Source organism: Bos taurus, chromosome X (genome assembly GCF_002263795.3).
Source record: "Bos taurus isolate L1 Dominette 01449 registration number 42190680 breed Hereford chromosome X, ARS-UCD2.0, whole genome shotgun sequence".
Lineage (NCBI taxonomy): Eukaryota > Metazoa > Chordata > Mammalia > Artiodactyla > Bovidae > Bos > Bos taurus.
This window is the reverse complement of record NC_037357.1, coordinates 16,787,760-16,807,991: the sequence shown is the minus strand read 5'-3', so window position 1 is coordinate 16,807,991 and position 20,232 is coordinate 16,787,760. Positions and strand designations below refer to the sequence as shown.

Below are 20,232 nucleotides of genomic sequence, written 5' to 3'. Positions count from 1 at the left end.
TAGAAAGAGCTTTGGGGACAGTGTATCCACATCTGCTTCAGGGCCTTAGAGGAAGGCAATGGTCTTGTGCAAACTGGCAGCTTTAATAGTGAGCACCTTAGGTGTCTGGGCCACTGGTGGCTTTCAGTTTGTAATTCTGGGACACCATGGTTCTGCTGGATTAGGAGTGAGAGCTAGTTTGGGGTACCTCTTATGATTTGCATAATTCACTCAAGATTCATCCAAGCTGTTGCTTGTAGCAATAGTTCATTCTCTCTCTCTCTTTTTTTTTTTATTGCTACAGGGTAATCCATGGTAAGTATGTACCACTGTTTATTTCACCATTCAGCTGTTGAAGGACATCTGGGCTGATTCTAGTTTGGGGCTATTATGAATAAAGCTGCTATGAACATTCATGTGTAGGCTTTTGTGGGATGCTAAGTGTTCATTTCTCTAGGATAAATGCTCAGGAATGCAGTTGCTGGGACGTTTGGTAAGTGCATGTTTAGTTTTGTAAGAAACTGTTGAACAGTTTTCCAGAATGACTGTATGTCATTTCACATTCCCACCAGCAATGTGTGAGTGATCCAGTTTCTCCTCATCCTTTCCAGCATGTAGTGTTGTTATTTTTACATTTTAGCCATTCTGATAGATGTGTAGTCATATCTCATTGTGATTTTACTATCCCTTCTCCTGATGACTAATAATGTTCAACATCTTTTCACATGCTTATTAGCCATCTGTAGGTCCTCTGTGGTAGAATGTCATTTGCCTGTTTTCTGATGGGATTCTCTGTTTATTTAACTGTTGAGCTTTGGGAGTTACATATTCTTTAATATTACTCTCTGTTAGATATGTTGCTTGCAGTATTTCTTCTTGACTCATTGCCTGTCTTTTCAACTTTTTCCCATGCTATTTGACAGAGCAAAATTTCTAGTTTTGATGAGTCCAATCTATCAGTTTTTCCTCTCATGGATCATGACTTAGCATCAAGAATTAATTGTCTAATATGAAAAGATGCTCCACAATGCTAATTATTAGATACATGCAAATCAAAACTACCATGAGGTATCACCTCGCACCAGTCAGAATAGCTGTTATCAAAAAGTCTACAAATAATAAATGCTGGAGAGAGTGTGGAGAAAAGGGTAACCTTCTACACTGTTGGTGGGAGTATACACTGGTGCAGTCACTCTGAAGAACATTATCAGTTCAGTTCAGTTCAGTTCAGTCGCTCAGTCATGTCCGACTCTTTGTGACCTCATGAACTGAAGCACAGCAGGCTTCCCTGTCCATCACCAGCTCCAGGATCTTGCTCAAACCCATGTCCATTGAGCCCGTGATGCCATCCAACCATCTCATCCTCTGTCATCCCCTTCTCCTCCTGTCGTCAATCTTGCCCAGCATCATGGTCTTTTCCAGTGAGTCCTTTGGCATCAGGTGGCCAGGGTATTGGAGCTTCAGCCTCAGCATCAGTCCTTCCAATGAATATTCAGAACTGGTTTCCCTTAGGATTGACTGGTTTGATCTCCTTGCAGTCCAAGGGACTATCAAGCATCTTCTCTAACAGTACAGTTCAAAAGCATCAATTCTTCAGCACTCAGCTTTCTTTATGGTAATGTTCTCTCATAATGGAGAACGTTATGGAGGTTCCTTAAAAAACTGAAAATAGAGTGGTCATATGATCCAGCTATCCCTGAACTCTTAATTTGAAAAGATATATGCACCCTTATATTCATAGCAGCATTATTTACACTTGCCAAGACATGGAAGTAGTCTAAATGTCCATCCACAGAGGAATAGATAAAGAAGATATGGTACATATACACAATGGAATATAACTGAGCCATCAAAAGAATGAAATAACGCCATTCGCAGCAACATGGATGGACGTAGAGATTATCATAGTAAGTGAAAAAAGCCAGAAAGAGAGACAAATATCAGATGATATAACTTATATGTGGAATAAAAAATATACAAATGATTTTATTTACAGAAGAGAAACAGACTCACAGGCATAGAAAACAAACGTAGTTACTAAAGGGAAAAAGGGGTAAGGGAGGGATAAATTAGGAGTTCAGGATTAGCTAATATGAACTACTATATATATTAATAAAATAGATAAACAACGAGGTCCTACTGTATAGCACTGCTGCTACTGCTGCTAAGTCGTTTTAGTCGTGTCCGACTCTGTGCGACCCCATAGACGGCAGCCCACCAGGCTCCCCCATCCCTGGGATTCTCCAGGCAAGAACACTGGAGTGGGTTGCCATCTCCTTCTCCAATGTACGAAAGTGAAAAGTGAAAGTGAAGTCGCTCAGTCGTGTCCGACTCTTAGTGACCCTATGGACTGAAGCCGACCAGGCTCCTCCGTCCATGGGATTTTTCAGGCAAGAGTACTGGAGTGGGGTGCCATCGCCTTCTCCACTGTATAGCACAGGGAACTATGTTCAATATCTTGTAATAAACCATAACAGAAAAAAATATGAAAAGCATTTATGTGTGTGTGTGTGTATATATATATATATATATATTTAACTGAATCACTTTACTGTACACCAGAAGTTAGCACAATAGTATAAATCACCTACACTTTAATTTTAAAAATGAATTAATTGAGTAGACCTTGTTGTTCAGTTGCTAAGTTGTGTCTGACTCTTTGCAACCCCACGAACTGCAGCACAGCTGGCTTCCCTCTCCTTCACTATCTCCCTGAGTTTGCTCAAACTCATGTCCATTGACTCACTGATGCCATCCAACCATCTCATCTACTGTCCCCACCTTTCCTCTTGCCCTCAATCTTTCCCAGCATCAGTATGAAAAGGTAAAAAGATATGACACTGAGTAGCCCTAGATCTTGGAATTTTTCTTCTATGTTTTATCTTAAAGTTTTACAGTTTCAAGTTTTATTAAGTCTGCGATACATTTTGGGCTTCCTCAGTGGCTCAGTGGGTAAACAATCTGCCTGCAATGCAGGAGCACAGGAGACTCAGATTCAATCCCTGAGTCAGAAAGATCCCCTGGAGGAGGAAGATTATAACCCACTCCAGTATTCTTGCCTGGAACTCCCATGAACAGAAGAGCCTGATGGGCTACAGTTCATGGGGTCGCAAAGGGTTGAACATGACTGAGTGCAGCACAGGGTTGCCCAATTGAATGTCAATTCAGATCCTTTGCCATTTTAAATTATTATTTCCTTTTTAGTATTAAGTTTCTGTATACGGAGAAGGCAATGGCACCCCACTCCAGTACTGTTGCCCAGAAAATCCCATGGATGGGGGAGCCTGGTAGGCTGCAGTCCATGGGGTCGCTAAGAGTCAGACACGACTGAGCGACTTCACTTTCACTTTCCACTTTCAGGCATTGGAGAAGGAAATGGCAACCCACTCCAGTGTTCTTGCCTGGAGAATCCCATGGACGGAGAAGCCTGGTAGCCTGCAGTCCATGGGGTCGCACAGAGTCAGACACGACTGAATCGACTTAGCAGCAGCAGCAGTTCTGTATACATTCTAGATACGAGTCCTTTATTGTACCTAGGCTTTGCAAATACTTTTCTCCCATTCAGTGGGTTGCCTCTTCACTTTCTTCATGATGTTCATTGAAGCATTGAAGTTTTACATTTTCATGAAATCCAGTTAGCTAATTTTTTCTTTTGTCTCTCATAAATGTTTTGTGTAACCTAAGATCACAAAGATTTACTCCTCTATCTTCCTCTAAGAGTTTTATACTTTTATATCTTACATTAAGATTATGATTTATTTTGAGTTATTTTTTGTGTGTATTGTAAGAAGGGGGTCCAACTTCATTCTTTTTCACGTGGCTGTTGGTTGTCCCGGAATTATTTGTTAAAAGACTTTTTCCATTATTTATACGTGTTTCTGGATCCTTAATTCTATTTTATTAATCTAGATAGCTATCTTTATGAAACACCACATGGTCTTTGACGGCTGTTGCTTTGTAGTTAGTTTTGAAATCAGGAAGTATGAATCTTCAGTTTTTTTCTTCTTTCTCTAGAATGTTTTGGCTATTCTGGGTACCTAGACTTTCAGTGTGAATTTCAAAATTAGCTTATCAATATCTCCAAAGAAACCAGCTAAGATTTTGTTATGGATCATGTTGAATCCGTAGATCAGTTTGGAGGAATATTACCATCTGAACAATATTAAGTTTTTAAATCCATGAACTTGGGCTGTCTTTATATTAATTTGAATGTTCTTTAATTTCTTTCAATAATATTTTGTCAGTTTTTGGATTATAAGTTTTATACTACTTTAAAAAATTTACTCATAATATTTTACTCTTTTTGATATTGTAAATATAATTTTTTTAATTTTATTTTTGGATTGTTCATTGCTACTTATAGAAAGACTGTTGAATTTTTAAATATTGATCTTCTATCCTGCATTCTTACTGAACTCATTTTTGTGGATTCCTTAAGATTTTCTATATACAAGATTATGTCACCTGTAAATAAGCACTTTTACTTCTTCCTATCCAATGTGGACACATTTTATTTATTTATGCCTAAATTCCCTGGCAGGAATCTCCAGTATTATGCAACTGAAGCAGCTAGAATGGACTTCCTTGTTTCCAACCTTGTGGGGGAAAGCATTCAGCCTTTCATCATTAAACATGATGTTATGTCTGGGGTTTTTCCTAGATGCCTTTTATCAGATTGAAGATGTTCACTCTCATTCCCAGCTTGATTAAGTGTTTATTATTATCTTTGTATCAATGAATGGGTGACAGATTTTGTCAAATGAGTTTTCTCTCTCTATTGTGATAATCATGTATTTTCCCCTTTTAATTTTTTGCTATGGTGTTTTATATTAACTAACTCTTGGATGTTAAGCCAACTTTGCATTCTCGGGATAAATCCCATTTTGTCATGTTGTACAGTCCTTTTTATATATTTCTGAATTGGATTTTCTATTGTTTTCCTTGAGAATTTTTGCATCTCTATTTCTTAAAGTTATTATTGGTCTATAGTTTTCTTTTCTTATGATGTCTTTGGTTTTAGTATCAGGGTAATACTTACCTCTAACCATCTCATCCTCTGCCTCCCCCTTCTCCTCTTGCCTTCAATCTTTCCCAGCATCAGAGGCTTTTCCAATGAGTTGGCTCTTGGATAAGACGGTTACATAGCATCACTGTCTCAATGGACATGAGTTTGAGCAAACTCCTGGAGATAGTGGAGGACAAGGAAGCCTGGTGTGCTGTAGTCCATGAGGTCACAGAGAGTCAGATATGGCTTAGACTACACAACAACAGCAGCAATACCTCATAGGATGTTAAATGTCTTGTCTTTTCTGCTCTTTGAGTTTGTGAAACTTGGTATTAATATTTTTGTAGAATTCACTAGAGAAACCCTTTTGGCCTGGGATTTTCTTTGTGGTAAGTTGTTAGATTATTTATTCAGTGACTTTACTTTTTTATATAGTTGGATTTAGATATTCTTTTACTTTTTGAGTAATTTTAACAGTTTGTGTCTTTCTAGGAATTTGTCAGTTTTGTCTAAATTATTCAGTTTGTTGATGTACTGTTACTCATGGTATTCCATTATAATCTATTTTATTTTTAAAGGATGGTATTACTGTCCCTTCATTCTTTTTTTTAAAAATTAATTTATTTTTTTATTGAAGAATAATTGCTTTACAGAATTTTGCTGTTTTCTGTCACACCTCTACATGAATCAGCCATGCTGCTGCTGCTGCTGCTAAGTCACTTCAGTCGTGTCCGACTCTGTGTGACCCCATAGACGGCAGCCCACCAGGCGCCCCCGTCCCTGGGATTCTCCAGGCAAGGACACTGGAGTGGGTTGCCATTTCCTTCTCCATAGGTAGGTATATATATTTCCCCTCCTTTTTGAAACTCCCTCCCATCTCCCTCCCCACCCCACTCATTTAGGTTGATATACAGCCCCTGTTTGAGTTTCCTCAAATTCCCATTGGCTAACTATTTTACATATGGTAATGTAAGTTTCCATGTTACTCTTTCCATACATCTCACCCTCTCCTCCCCTCTTCCCATGTCCATGTCTATTCTCTATGTCTGTTTCTCCATTGTTGCCCTGTAAATAATTTCTTCAGTACCATTTTTCTAGATTCCATATATATGTGTTAGAATACAGTATTTATCTTTCTCTTTCTTACTCACTTAACTGTATAATAGATTCTAGATTCATCCACCTCATTAGAACTGACTCAAATGTGTTCCTTTTATGGCTAAGTAATATTCCATCGTGAATATACATGACAACTTCTTTATCCATTCATCTGTCGATGGACATCTAGGTTGCTTCCATGTTCTAGTTATTGTAAATAGTGCTTCAGTGAACAATGGTATACATATGTCTCTTTCAATTTTGGTTTCCTCAGGGTATATGCCTAGGAGTGGGATTGCTGGGTCATATGGTACTTTTATTCTTATTTTTTTAAGGAATCGCCATACCATCTTCCATAGTGGCTGTATCAATTTACATTCCCACCAGCAGTACAAGAGTGTTCCCCTTTCTCTACACCCTTCCCAGCATTTATTGTTTGTAGACCTTTTGATGAGGGCCATTCTGACCAGTGTGAGGTGATATCTCATTGTAGTTTTGATTTCCATTTCTCTAATAATAAGCAATGTTGAGCATCTTTTCAGGTGTTTATTAGCCATCTGTATGTCTTCTTTGGAGAAATGTCAGTTTAGGTCTTTTCCCTACTTTTTGATTGGGTTGTTTGTTTTTCTGGTATGAATTATATCAGCTGCTTGTATATTTTGGAAATTAATCCTTTGTCAGTTGTTTCATTTGTTATTATTTTCTTCCATTCTGAGGGTTGTCTTTTCACCTTGCTTATAGTTTCCTTTGCTATGCAAAAGCTTTTAAGTTTAATCAGGTCCCATTTGTTTACTTTGGACACGGCTGAGCGTCTTCACTTTCACTTTTCACTTTCATGCATTGGAGAATGAAATGGCAACCCACTCCAGTGTTCTTACCTGGAGAATCCCAGGGACGGGGGAGCCTGGTGGGCTGCCGTCTATGGGGTCGCACAGAGTCAGACACGACTGAAGTGACTTAGCAGCAGCAGCAATTTGTTTACTTTGGTTTTTATTTATCACTCTAGGAAGTGGGTCATAGAGGATCTTGCTTTGATTTACATCATCAAGTGTTCTGCCTATGCTTTCCCCTAAGAGTTTATAGTTTCTGGTCTTACAGTTAGGTCTTTAATCCATTTTGAGTGTACCTTTGTGTATGGTGTTAGGAAGTGTTCTAATTTCATTCTTTTACATGCAACTGTCCAGTTTACGCAGCACCATTTATTGAAGAGGCTGTCTTTGCCCCATTGTATATTCTTGCCTCGTTTGTCAAAAATAAGGTACCCATAGTTACATGGATTTATTTCTGGGCTTGCCACCTTGTTGCATTGGTATATATTTCTGTTTTTGTGCCAGTACCACTCTATCTTGACGACTGTAGCTTTGTAGTGTCATCTGAAGTCAGGAAGATTGATTCGTCCAGCTCCATTCTTCTTTCCCAAGAATGCTTTAGCTATCTGGGGTCTTTTGTGTTTCCATATGAATTGTGAAATTTTTTGTTCTAGCTCTGTGAAAAATGCCATAGGTAATTTGATATGAAAATGATTGATATTCACATAATGAGTTATGCATCAAAAATAGAGTTAGGCCCCAAAAAAAGAGAAATAGTAGCTGTGAGGTGATGGGTAATTAGATGATTGTGATTTTTTCATTCGATAGATGTAGGTATGGATATAGACAATTAAAACATCAAGTTCTATACCTTAAATATATGCAATTTTAATTTGTCCATTATAACTCAATAAAATTGAATAAACAATGGGATCAATCTCTATTACAATTTACCCATGATGTTTGTTTGACAAATAAAGAATTGAATAGTTAATTTAATTTAGACTTGTTCATGGAAAACATTTTGGCAACTGCAGCAAGAGACCAGTAAAGCAGGTTAGTGTCCCATTGAATATCTTGTTAAAGAGTTACTATTGTGTATTCTGAAGAGCAAAATGAGTGCCTAGGTTTCGTTCAATGTGTAGAATTCCAAAGAGGATAAGGAGTGCCATTGTGAGACATTGTATTGTGACTTTAATATGTGTAGAAAATATGTGACCTTGATTTATATTTTGGGTATAATCTCTCAGGACACAAGAGATTCCGTGAGTTCTTTACCCTAAGTGAGACAATCTTGGATAGGAATTGTTTGACTTGGTCAGAACAGACGGTCAGCCCATTGGCAATGGCCCAGAGATCTATAAAGGTGTGAAGATGAGGCCAGTTGTTGGCCCAGACATTGTGTGCTAAGCTCGACACCTCATACTGGCCCTTTGCACTGACCTTTGGGTCCTGTCCTTTATCAGAAACATTCTGATGAAGACATGACAAGTAGCAACTCTCAAGCAAGCTCCATCGAGTGTGATAGTGATGATGGCATTGATTACGTGAATGAACTCCCTTTGGTTTTCACTGTGTTGATCCTAGTAGGCTCCCTGTGTGTCCCAGGGTTCTAACAGATGAACTCTTGTAGCATTGTGGCATCTGATAGGGGGCTGAGCACAGGGGAAGTTAACCTCTCCTGAAGATACGATATGCAGAGGGCCCAGGTTCAGCTCCATCCTGTAGCAAGGAGGCCTCACTAGCTATGCTGAGCTTGCAGAGTGCTACTTCCATAATCAAAGGCCAAATGGGCAGCTGGATATGGAGGGTCATAGGTTCAAGACCCGAGATAGTCTATATTTCCAGGCAAGTCGAGCATAGACGCAAAATTGCTACACTACGGTCATAGAGCATTGGGCCAAGGTGGGCAGTTCCTTGTATCAGAAGCCCATGAAAGTAACAGGCATTGTTGACAGTACAGGGACTCCAAGATACATGAGAGAGGGTTGCTAAAGCTTTCACAGTGAAGGAGTTTCAGCGGATCCTAATAGGAGTACCTGTTCTATGGCAATTCAGGCAGATTCTAGAATCTTTGAAACAGGGAGTCTCATTCGAGGTGGGCCTATTTGGAAGTTATCGAACAAAAATACTGTGTATATGAGGAAATGTTTCCTCCAGAATCTATAAATGTCTAAAACATGTTGGGCTTGTTTTAACAGTATGGGTACTAAGAAGCCTAAAACTATTTCTCAACACTGTGAAGACTGGAGGAGTCCAGCACTTACCAGAGTTTTCAGCAACTTCCCTGCAGTGGGGGGACTGTGTAGCATGTGTATCATAGGAATCTCCTCAAAGGGGGATGCCATCAGTGTGAGGCCCTAGTTGTGTACCTGACAAAACCAAGAGCAGGTGAAAATGTTGCCTTCAAAGACTGTGTGAGATGGCAGGAGTGGACACTGCCCCATTGAGTAGACAGGGGACGGGGTATCGTTTCAGTTTGAAGCTGAAGGTTAAGTGTAGCTGAGAAGCTGTTGAAATAGGCAGTGAAAACAGCATGCTAGCCAAATATTTTGCTATGACTGAAAAGTATTTACCAGTGATTCGTTGGAAGCAGTATTTTCAATAATATAAATGGACATCTAGTGAGTGGGACCATGACGCCAAGGGTACAAGTTCACACTGAGGCCCTGAACTTGTTTTACAGCTTTAAGATCAAGTAAAATGTGTCTGTTAAGTGCAGGAGTGGAGATAACCACACCCTCTCTAAATAGGTCTCCTATAATGGGTTTCAATCTGTGAAGCCCCTGCTTTCATTGAAATTGAATCTTTTTAAAAATAACTGAGGTGAAAAGTGTGATTGTAACTAAGGGGAAAGGTCCATCAGGTCTCATATTTTGAAGGCTGACTATAGGGGCCAAAGACTGAATTTTATTACTCATTGGGTCAGAGCATCCATGTGCACTAGAGGCTATTTGGGGGTAATGGATGTTCTGGCTATGGGAAATACAGCAAGGCAATGATTCCAATGGTTAACGTTAGGTATATCTGTTTCTATTTCGTGTTCCTTTATTCACTTATCCCCTGGGTCTTTTTACGAGCTTGCCCAAATGTGGGCCAGAAGAGGATCAGAAATTGATGAGAGGTCAAAACTCAATTGTCAGACATCTAAAGTGGAATCTGGTTACTACACAGAGCCACCACCCCTCCATCACCCCTCTCTCCAGCTGGACCCCCAAAACAAACAGAAATACCATGTCCTTTTCCTCTTCATCAGTGGGATGAAGTGTTCAGGAGGAAATCCTGAGTGCTCAGAAATCTTCAGTCTGCAGTTCTCAGTCTTCACCCAGTCCTCAGTCCCAGTGTCTGAATAAGTATGGACTGGCTGGTCTGGGCCCTAAACTGAAAGGACGCCACCACCCTCCCTCCTCACACACCAGACCCTTCCCTTTCTCCCCTCTGCATCATCAAAAAAACATGCACACACATCTTTTTACTGCTTGTTGGTACTTTAATCATCAGCATCTGAGTAGTGTGGTCTGTGCAGAGGGGACCTTTGTTGTATGTTTGATCCCTGCACAAACGACTATTCTGCCTTTGCTTTTCCTGGAGTTACAGCAGATGGCTCAGCATCTTGGGCTCCAGGGGGGCACAGGGGCTTACTTGAAGAATTGTCAGGAGAGGTGTTGGAAGAATCCTCCAGGGTTTCTTCGTCCTCCATTGGCCCATTTTCCTTCTTCTTTCTATTCTGCAGGTGGTAGTAGAAGACCAGTATGGTCGACTTCCGATTCTTATTTCTGTTCGGATTCTGCTCTAGGGTTGATTCTACCTTCTTCATGAGTCTTTGTATCTGGTAAGAAAACAAAGTCATCCAGAAAGACATTAGTGAAGGAGGATGGGAAGGAGAACTTTGAGAGAACGGGTGTGCGTTGGGGAGGTGTTTTGTGCCAGGCAAGGGCAGGGTGAGTCCTGGGTGGGGGATAAAGAGGAAGAACACGAGTAGGGTAATCTGACCTTCTCCCTGTCCAAGCCATTGGACTGATCAGAATTATTTGTCTTCCTTTCTTTGGAGGTTGAGGCTTCTTCCTCGAAACTGATGTCGTATATGTCAATTTCCGGCTCCCGCTCCTTCACTTTCCCAAATATGCCTCCCATCTTGTAGCAACAGTGGCCTACACCAAGGCGCCTGGCCTCTTTATATACCTTCCAAGACAATGAAGAGCCACAACTGTCCATTTGATTGGTCAGCAAGAAATTTCTCCAGCCAATGGTAGCCCTGACATTGTTGACATCACAAAGCGCCACTTATGAACCTTCATGGGGGAGGGGAGGCTGCAGTGGAGTCCAGGTGCTCTGGTTTGAGAAAGGGAGTGCTTCCTCAACACCCATTAAAGAGCCTTCCCAATTTGAGTTTCCACGTTTCCTCATCTTCTCTGGTTCAATTCTGTGGTGTAGAAGTTAGGGAGCCAGTGTTCCCTCCAAACCATTGCTCATGGCCACCCCCATTCAGTGATTAATTGTGTCATCTTCCAGATCTCATTACCTAGAGTTTTGTGTTTTTTTTTTTTTTTTTTTTTAGAAAAACATTTATGCTTTAGATGGTTTGGACTTCCAGAATAATTGTGAAGAGTATAATCTTACACTCCATAGCAAATTCCGCTTCTTAACCTTTTGCATTACCATTGAACATTTGTTCAACTTAGTGAAGCAACAAGGAAAGGGTATTATTACCTATAGTCTGAACTTTATCAGGTTTCCTTGTTTTTTACCTAATGTCCTTTTGCTCTCCCAGTTTCCCATCCAGGATATGACACTAAATTTAGTCCTCCCATGTTATGCCTTGTCAGGTTCCTCTTTGCTGTGACACTTTTTTAGATTTCTTGTTTCTAAGTTCAGTTCATGGTCTGCAGCAAGCCAGGCTTCTTTGTATAGACTCGGAATTACTCATTTGCGTTGTTGTTGCATTGGTAAAGTGATGAGGGGATCCTAATTTCTGATTGTTGTTTGATTTGTGTGATGTTGTAGTGAGGAGATGGATTCTGAGTTTCTTTATAAATAGGTACTGAATATTGTCAAAGGCCTTTTCTGCATCAATTGAGATTATCATATGGTTTTTATCTTTCAATATGTTACTATGGTGTATCACATTGATTGATTTCCATATATTGAATCCTTGCATCCCTGGATTAAACCCAACTTGATCATGGTGTATGAGCATTTTGACGTGTTGTCGAATTCTGTTTGCTAAAATTTTGTTGAGCGTTTTTGCATGTGTTCATCAGTGATATTTTCCTGTACTTTTCTTTTTGTGTGTTGTCTTTGGTTTCAGTATCAGGGTGATGAGTTTGGAAGTGTTCCTTCGTCTGCAATTTTTTGAAACAGTTTTAGAAGGATATGTATTAGCTGTTTAAATGTTTGATAGAATTCTCCTGTGAAGCCATCTGGTCCTGGGCTTTTGTTTTTTGGGAGATATTTGATCACAAGCTTCAACTTCAGTGCTTGTAATTTGGTTGTTCATAATTTTTATGTCTTCCTGGTTTAGTCTTGGAAGATTGAACTTTTTTAAGAACCTGTCCATTTCTTCCAGGTTATCTATTTTATTGCCCTATAGTTCATAGTAGTCTCTTTTAATCCTTTGTGTTTCTGCAATGTCTGTTGTAACCTCTCCTTTTTGATTTCTACTTTTGTTGATTTGATCCTTCTCTCTTTTTTTTGCTAATGAGTCTGGGTAAGGATTTGTCAATTTTGTTTATGTTCTCAAAGAAGCAACTTTTCGTTTTATTAATCTTTACCATTGTTTCTTTCATTTCTTTTTCATTTATTTCTGCTCAGATCTTTATGATTTCTTTCCTTCTAATAATGTTGGTTTTTTTTTTCTTCTTTTTCCAGCTGTTCTAGGTGTAAAGTTAGGTTGTTTTTCTTGTTTCTTGAGGTAGGATTGTATTGCTATAAACTTCCCTCTTAGAATTGCTTTTGCTCCATCCGATAGGTTTTGCGTTGTCGTGTTTTCATTGTCATATTTTTATAGAAATTTTTTGATTTCCCTTTTGATTTCTTCAGTAACCTGTTGGTTATTTAGAAATGTGTTGTTTAATCTCTATGTGTTTGTGTTTCTTGCAGTTTTTTTTCTTGTAATTGATATCTAGTCTCATAGCGTTGTCATGGAGAAGATGCTTGATACAATTTCAATTTTCTTAAGTTTACTGAGGTTTGATTTGTAACCCAAGATGTGGTCTATCCTGGAGAATGTTCCATGTGCACTTGAAAAGAAGGTGTATTCTTCTGAATTTGGATGGAATGTCCTGAAGATATCAATGAGATCCATCTCATCTAATGTATCATTTAAGACTTGTGTTTCTTTATTAATTTTCTGTTTTCATGATCTGTCTATTGGTGTGAGTGGGGTGTCCTACTATTATTGTGTTACTGTCAATTTCTACTTTTGTGTGTGTTAGTGTTTGTCTCATGTATTGAAGTGCTTCTATGTTGGTTGCATAGATATTTTCAATTGTTATGTCTTCCTCTTGGATTGATCCTTTGATCATTATGTAGTATCCTTCCTTATCTTTTGGAATGTTCTTTATTTTAAGGTCCATTTTGTCTGATATGAAGATTGCTACCCAAGCTTTCTTTTGCTTCCCATTTGCATGGAGTGGATTCTTCCGTCCTCTCAGTTTCAGTCTATATGTGTCTTTAGGTCTGAAGTGGGTTTCTTGTAGACAGCATATGTATGGGTCTTGTTTTTGTATGCATTCAGCCAGTCTGTGTCTTTTGGTTGGAGCATTTAATCCATTTACATTTAAAGTAATTATTGATATATATGTTCCTATTGCCATTTTCTAATTGTTTGCAGTTGATTTTGTAGATCTTTTTCTTCTCTTGTGTTTCTTGACTATAAAGTCCCTTTAACATTTGTTGTAAAACTGGTTTGGTAGTACTGTATTCTCTTATTTTTTGCCTGTCTGAAAAGCTTTTTATTTTTCCATCAGTTTTGAATGAGATCCTTGGTGGGTACAATAATCTTGGTTGTAGATTTTTCCCTTTCAGTAGATATTTCCCTTTAAATATATCCTGCCATTCCCTTCTGGTGTGCAGAGCTTCTGCTGAAAGATCAGCTGTTAAGCATATGGGGTTTCCCTTGTATGTTACTTGTTGCTTTCACTTGCTGCTTTTAATATTCTTTCGTTTATTTGTGTTTAGTCTTTGTTAGTGTTTCATTTATTTGTGTTAGTCTTTGTTAGTTGGATTAGTGTGTGTCTTGGTGTTTTTTTCCTTGGGTTTATCCAGTATGGAAATCTTTGTGCCTCTTGGACTTGATTGGCTATTTCCTTTTCCATGTTGGGGAAATTTTCTCCTATAATCTCTTCAAAAATTTTCTCATACCCTTTCTTTTTTTTTTCTTTTTCTGGGACCCCTATAATTCGAATGTTGATGTGTTTGATATGGTCCCAGAGGTCTCTGAGACTGTCCTCAACTCTTTTCATTCTTTTTACTTTATTCTGCTCTTCAGAAGTTATTTCCACCATTTGATCTTCCAGCTCACTGATTTGTTCTTCTGCTTCAGATATTCTGCTATTGACTCCTTCTAGAGTAATTTCAGTAATTGTGTTGTTTGCTTCTGTATGCTTATTATTTAATCTTCTAGGTCTTTGTTAGTTGATTCTTGCATTTTCTCCATTTTGTTTTCAAAGTTTTTGATCATCTTTACTATCATTATTCTGAATTCTTTTTCAGGTAATTTTCCTCTTTCCTCTTCATTTATTTGCACTCCTGTGTTCCTAGTTTGTTCCTTCATTTGTGCAGTATTTCTCTGCATTTTCATTTTTTTTTAAAGTTATTGTGTTTGAGGTGTCCTTTTCCCAGGCTTCAAGGAAAGTTGAATTCTTTCATTGAAGAAGGTTGATTTCTTTCTTCCTTTTGGTTTCTGCCCTCCTAGGGTTGGTCCAGTGGTTTGTGTGAACTTTGTATTGGGTGAGATTTCTGCTGAAGTTTTGTTTGTTTTTCTTCTGATGGGCAAGGCTGAGTGAGGTGGTACTCCTGTCTGCTGATGATTGGGTTTGTAATTTTGTTTTATTTGTTGTTTAGATGAGGCATCCTCCACAGGGTGCTACTGGTGGTTGGGTGATGCCAGGTTTTGTATTAAAGTGGCTTCCTTTGTGTGAGTTCTCACTATTTGATACTCCCTATGGTTAGTTCTCTGGTAGTCTAGAGTCTTGGAATCAGTCCTCCCACTCCAAAGGCTCAGAGTTTGATCTCAAGTTTTGTGTGGTTCTTTATATATTCTTTTCCACTGGTTGGGACTTCCCTGGTGGCTCAGACGGTAAAGCGTCTGTCTACAATGTGGGACTCCTGGGTTCGATCCCTGGGTTGGGAAGATCCCCTGGAAAAGGAAATGGCAATCCACTCCAGTACTATTGCCTGGAAAATCCCATGGACAGAGGAGCCTGGTAGGCTACAGTCCATGGGGTCGCAAAGAGTCAGACACGACTTAGAGACAGGGCTTATATATTCTTTTCCACTGGTCAGGTCCTCCTGTCTGCTCTCAGCTGGTGTTCCACATGCATTTTTGTGTCTGAAGGTGTATTCCTGATGTATCTGTGGAGAGAGATGTACTCCACGTCCACCTACTCCTCCACCATCTTGTTCTCCTTCCCAATTATCCCTTCATTCTTTTTTTGATTTTAGTAATTGAGTCTTCTATTTTGTTTGTCAGTTTAGGTTAATGTTTGTCATTTTTATTTAATCTTTATAGAGAACCAACTTTGGTTTCCCTGATTTTTGTTTTTTCTTAACTCTCAATTCCCACTGTAGTCTGTAATATTTCTTTTCTTCTGCTTGTTTGAGGTTTAATGTGTTCTTTATTTTTAAGTGTTTTGCAGTAGACAGGTTATTGAATTGAGATCTTTCTCTTTTTTTTTTAAAATATAAGCATTTGTAGCTCTATACCTACTTTAGCTGCATCCCGTAAGTTTTGGTATGTTTTATTTCATTTAAATTATCTCAAAGATTTGCTAATTTCACTTGTGCTTTCTTCTTTGAACCATTGGTTATTTAAGAGTTCATTGTTTAATTTCCACATATTTTTGAATTTCCAAATTTTCTTCTTTACATTTTTTATACTTTTATTCCATTGTAGTCAGAGATATGTTGTATGATTCATTCCTTTTAAATATATTGAGCAGTATTCCATATCCTAACATATGGTCTGTCCTGGAGAATGTTCAGTCATGTCTGACTCTTTGCGACCTGATGGACTATAGTCCATGGGATTCTCCAGGCCAGAATACTGGAGTTGGTAGCCTTTCCCCTCTCCAGGGGATCTTACCAACCCAGGGATCAAACCCAGGTCTCCCACATTGCAGGCAGATTCTTTACCAACTGAGCTATCATGGGCATGTAGAGGTGAGAAGATTCAGGAGATATTTAGGAGGAAGACTGGAAAGAATATGGTGACTGAAGGCTATGGATAGTGGGGAGGAGAGCTGGGGAAGGAATTTCCTCCAAGGTTTCTGGCTTGTACAGACTGGAGGAGGAGCTGTGATGGGCAAGGGGATGGGGGATGAGGCTAGTTTTATACACATGGAATTTGAAGAGACTATGGAGTCACAATGTTGGATGCTCAGAGGCAGTAGATTTGTGGATTGAGAGCTCAGGGCTGCAGATACAGGCTCAGAGTCACAAGGTGCTTATCTCAGCTCATTTAAAATTATTTCTAAATATGTAAAAAAAATAAATTTTATTTGCAATATATAGACAAATTGTTCTTACTAGTTGCTGAGGGTAAAATCAGGGAAACTGGACCTAAATCATAGTAGAAAGAATGAGACAAGACTGTTGGGAACGGATTGACAAGAGGAAGCCATGCAGAATGGTGTGAAGGCCTTGCTGGCCTCTGTCTAGCAGCAGGACTGTGAGTGAGGGAGAAGCAGAGCACCTATCATCCTTGCCATTTGGTGGCCCATTGTTTCCCATGGCATGTACCTTGCATCGGGGAACAAACGCAAATTTTTGCCATAAACTATGTGCACTGAAGAATAAATACCTGTCTTTATTTTTTCTTCCCTTTCTCTGACTCTTCAAAAGCTTAGATTTCTCTAGATCACAGTTGTGCAAGGAGAAGTAAGAGTGAAAGTTTTAAGGTAAGATAAATAACATTGTCTGTAAGTGGTGAAATTATTAACGGAGACATTTATTCTCAGGAATCTAGAGTCAGCTGTTCCATCTTTTTGAAAAAAAAAGGGCTTTATTGAGGTATAATTAATATATAAGAAACTGCACACATTTAATGGATACAATTTGATGATGAGTTTGCACATAGGATTAGGGTTCTCATTTCTGCGACATCATTGCCACAGTCAAGGTAATAGTCAAATTCATCAACTCCGAAACTTTCCTTGGGTCCCCCTTCTTATGTGTGTGGTATGGTAAGGACATTTACCATGAGCTCAGCTATGTCATCTTTACCCTAGGATTTGGAGTCATACAGACTTGAGCTAGGTGATGGCTGTTTCACTTAGCACTTGTGAGACTTTGGGCAGATCACTAAATCTAGTTCTGATCTTTGATTCCCTCATTTGTAAAAACTTCATGGGATTGTTCTGAGGCACAAATGCTTTAAGGTAAGTGAAAGGGCTTTATAAAGTATAAATTGCTATTTTGGTATTATTTATCATTTAGCTTTCTGATTTCATTGTAAAATGTCAAAATTTTATCAGAAAAACTGAGTGTTGTTAATATCACAATGTATTGCTTTATTTAAAAGCTACTCATTTAGTCCATTTTTTTTTTCTAATAACAAAGAATATCATTAAGTAGTTATCAGTTATCTCTGTCTATGGTCCAAATCTCAGACTAACCAAGGATTGATTGTATCTAGTTTTTCTCCATTCTCAGAGGAACATATATAAGGGTATCTATTTATGACTCATTTGCCATTTCAAGTATTCTTATATAAAACCTAAAATATTTCAACTTCCATGACTTCCTAGCTATCATTACTCTTCCCTTTAGCTTGAAATACTTTAATGGTCCCCAAACATTTAGATTATCTGATTTTTGCATATATTAGATGAAGCTTGGAATCATTAGTTTTCAATGTGCTCTATAAATATTCCTGGTTTCCAGCCTGAGCTGGAGATATTAAGAAGAGATGAAATTCAGCTCAAGTGCATATCCAAAGGATTTTGAGATATTTTAGTTTACCTTTGATAATGTGGGACAGGTGAAGATCAAGACTTTACCAAATGATAAATTTTTTTAAACTGTGGAACAGTTACTGTAAGGAGTCATGTGATCTTTGCAAGATATTCAATCCAGTGTTGGCTTCTAGAGGGGAAAATAACATTTTTGCAGAAATTGGGGCACTGCAGAAATTTTGTGAGCTCTGTAGACATTTTCTGATGCCTTGATATATGTTTGTTTTTTTTTTTTTATTGTCCATCTGAGTAAACTATTTACAAATGCTGTTACATATGGGGAGGGGCTGTGGTAGATGGTCCTATCCCTTGGAGTGTGGCTTTCCAGGTTCCATTCCCAGCTCAGCACAGTAACTCTGGACAAAGCCCCTAAAGTGTTCTCTGCTTCTGTCTCCTTAATGGCAAAGCAGAAATGGATACTTACTATCACCGAACTCATGAAGATGCTAAATTGATAATCAGATCGTGCCTTAAAACCATTTTGAGTTCTACTGAGAAATATTTTGTTCTCAAAATAAGTTGAGTCTCTGGTTTTCTAAGTTTAAATATATTGTCAAGAAATGAATCCCTGGGGGAGCAAAGCACATAGACCATAGTGACATTAGCAAACAGAGATGGAAAAGATGGCATTGGAGAAAGCGAAGAGGACTTTCTAGTCAGGAGGGAACCATTGAAATGCTGCTCAGATTTAGATAAGGACCATGGCCTGGTTGCTTGATGGCTTTTGCTGTCTTGTTGATAATGAATTTGAAGGGATGGGATAAATGGAAGCAACCACTAGTTGAGCCAAAGTGATATGCTCTGTATCTGCCTAGTAAGTTTTTGAAAAAGTATTTAATTTTCACATGCTATTGCTGCTTTAATGTCTCTGTGACTTTATGCCTTTCAAAGATGTGACCTGTAAGGCAGCAGATAGAAATGATAGCTCATCAGCCTCTAATGAGCCAATGATGTACCCTGTCAGATATTCTCCTACTTCCTCCTTCCAACTACACAATTTGAAAGAAATAAGCCCCGAGGTCCTGACTAAGTCATCGGTATGTCTACTTGAAGGATGATGTGGGCTTCTCATTGGCTGAGCAGTTTGAAGAAAGGTCTTCTGCATTCAGCCTGAGCCTGTTCAAGCAGGACCCTGGCTGGCTCTTGACTCTAGTATGAAAGTAGGAAGATGAACTTGTAGCATGTGAATATATCAGATATGGCATTCACCAAACCATTGCCTTTAAAAAAAGTTTTTTTGTAATACCAGATTTGAGCTCTCTAAGGCCAGGGACTCTTTCTTGTCTGTCTTCCAGAGCCTTTGTCTATAGCAGTCAATTAATGTTTGTTGAATAAATAGAATAACTTTCAAACACCGTAACTCTAACCTGTCAAAAGCCAAACCCAGTTTTGTCTTTCAGTGGATGGCCAGCCTTCATATGAACCTGAGTGCTCTCTGAACAGCACTTCCCAACTTAATTCTGTGGAGATGAATCAACTGGGATCTGGTTAAAAATGCAGATTCTGAATCAGTAGGTCCGAGGTGGAGCCTGAGATTCTGATTTTTAGCAAGCCTCCCAGGTGATGCAGATGCTGTTGGTCTGTATACTGCACTTCAAGTATCAGATGTCTAGACCCGGTCTCTGCCTCATCTGCAAAACTTAATCTATCATCAAGCCTTGTTGAGATTATCTCTTCTGTCCCAATTCTGACCATTAATCTCTGTTTCTGTTGCCACCAATTTATCTGAAGCCTTCATATTGTTTTTCAGGGATTCATGTAATCTCCCTGGCTTTTTCCCCTCCACAGCATTCTCCACACTGCAACCAAGGTGATATTTCTCAAATACGTTTCTGATCATGCTTCCCTTTGTGACCTTCTGTGCAGGGTAAAACAGCAACCCCTCTGTTGCTACACTGTCTTTGTATTAGGTGGGAGCAGGGGCAGGAGCAAAAAATGTGAGGTTTGAGGAGCCAAGGGCTTATAGTGATGGTGGACCAGCATTAGGGGTCAATTCATGCATACAGGGCTGCCTACAGGTACTCTTCCATCCATCCATTTATCCATCCATCCCGTTATGCTGTATGTATGCTTAGTCGCTCAGTCATGTCTGACTCTTTGCGACCCCATGGACTGTAGCCCATCCATTTATCCAGCCAATCAGTTATGCAGCCAATCAGTTGACCAT

General features: G+C 39.0%; 2 protein-coding genes across 4 annotated transcripts in view; one reads left to right on the top strand and one right to left on the bottom strand.

The window, feature by feature from the left end:
- Positions 1-20,232, top strand: part of HS6ST2 (heparan sulfate 6-O-sulfotransferase 2) — a 334,650-nt gene that overhangs the window by 18,582 nt on the left and 295,836 nt on the right. The window lies entirely within an intron of this gene.
- LOC783491 (uncharacterized) lies at positions 10,361-11,277 on the bottom strand. Its single transcript, XM_002699539.4, has 2 exons — positions 10,885-11,277; positions 10,361-10,720 (listed from the first exon to the last, which is right to left on the bottom strand). Exons 1-2 carry the CDS (start codon positions 11,104-11,106, stop codon positions 10,457-10,459), a joined length of 486 nt encoding a protein of 161 aa, XP_002699585.2. The 5' UTR covers positions 11,107-11,277; the 3' UTR covers positions 10,361-10,456.

What these genes read in the sequence shown, in the direction of transcription:
- LOC783491 (XM_002699539.4), bottom strand. Translation starts at nt 11,106, where the DNA reads ATGGACAGTTGTGGCTCTTCATTGTCTTGGAAGGTATATAAAGAGGCC. An exon ending in ATGGCTTGGACAGGGAGAAG is followed by an intron (nt 10,721 to 10,884) that starts GTCAGATTACCC and finishes TTTTCTTACCAG; the next exon opens with ATACAAAGACTCATGAAGAA.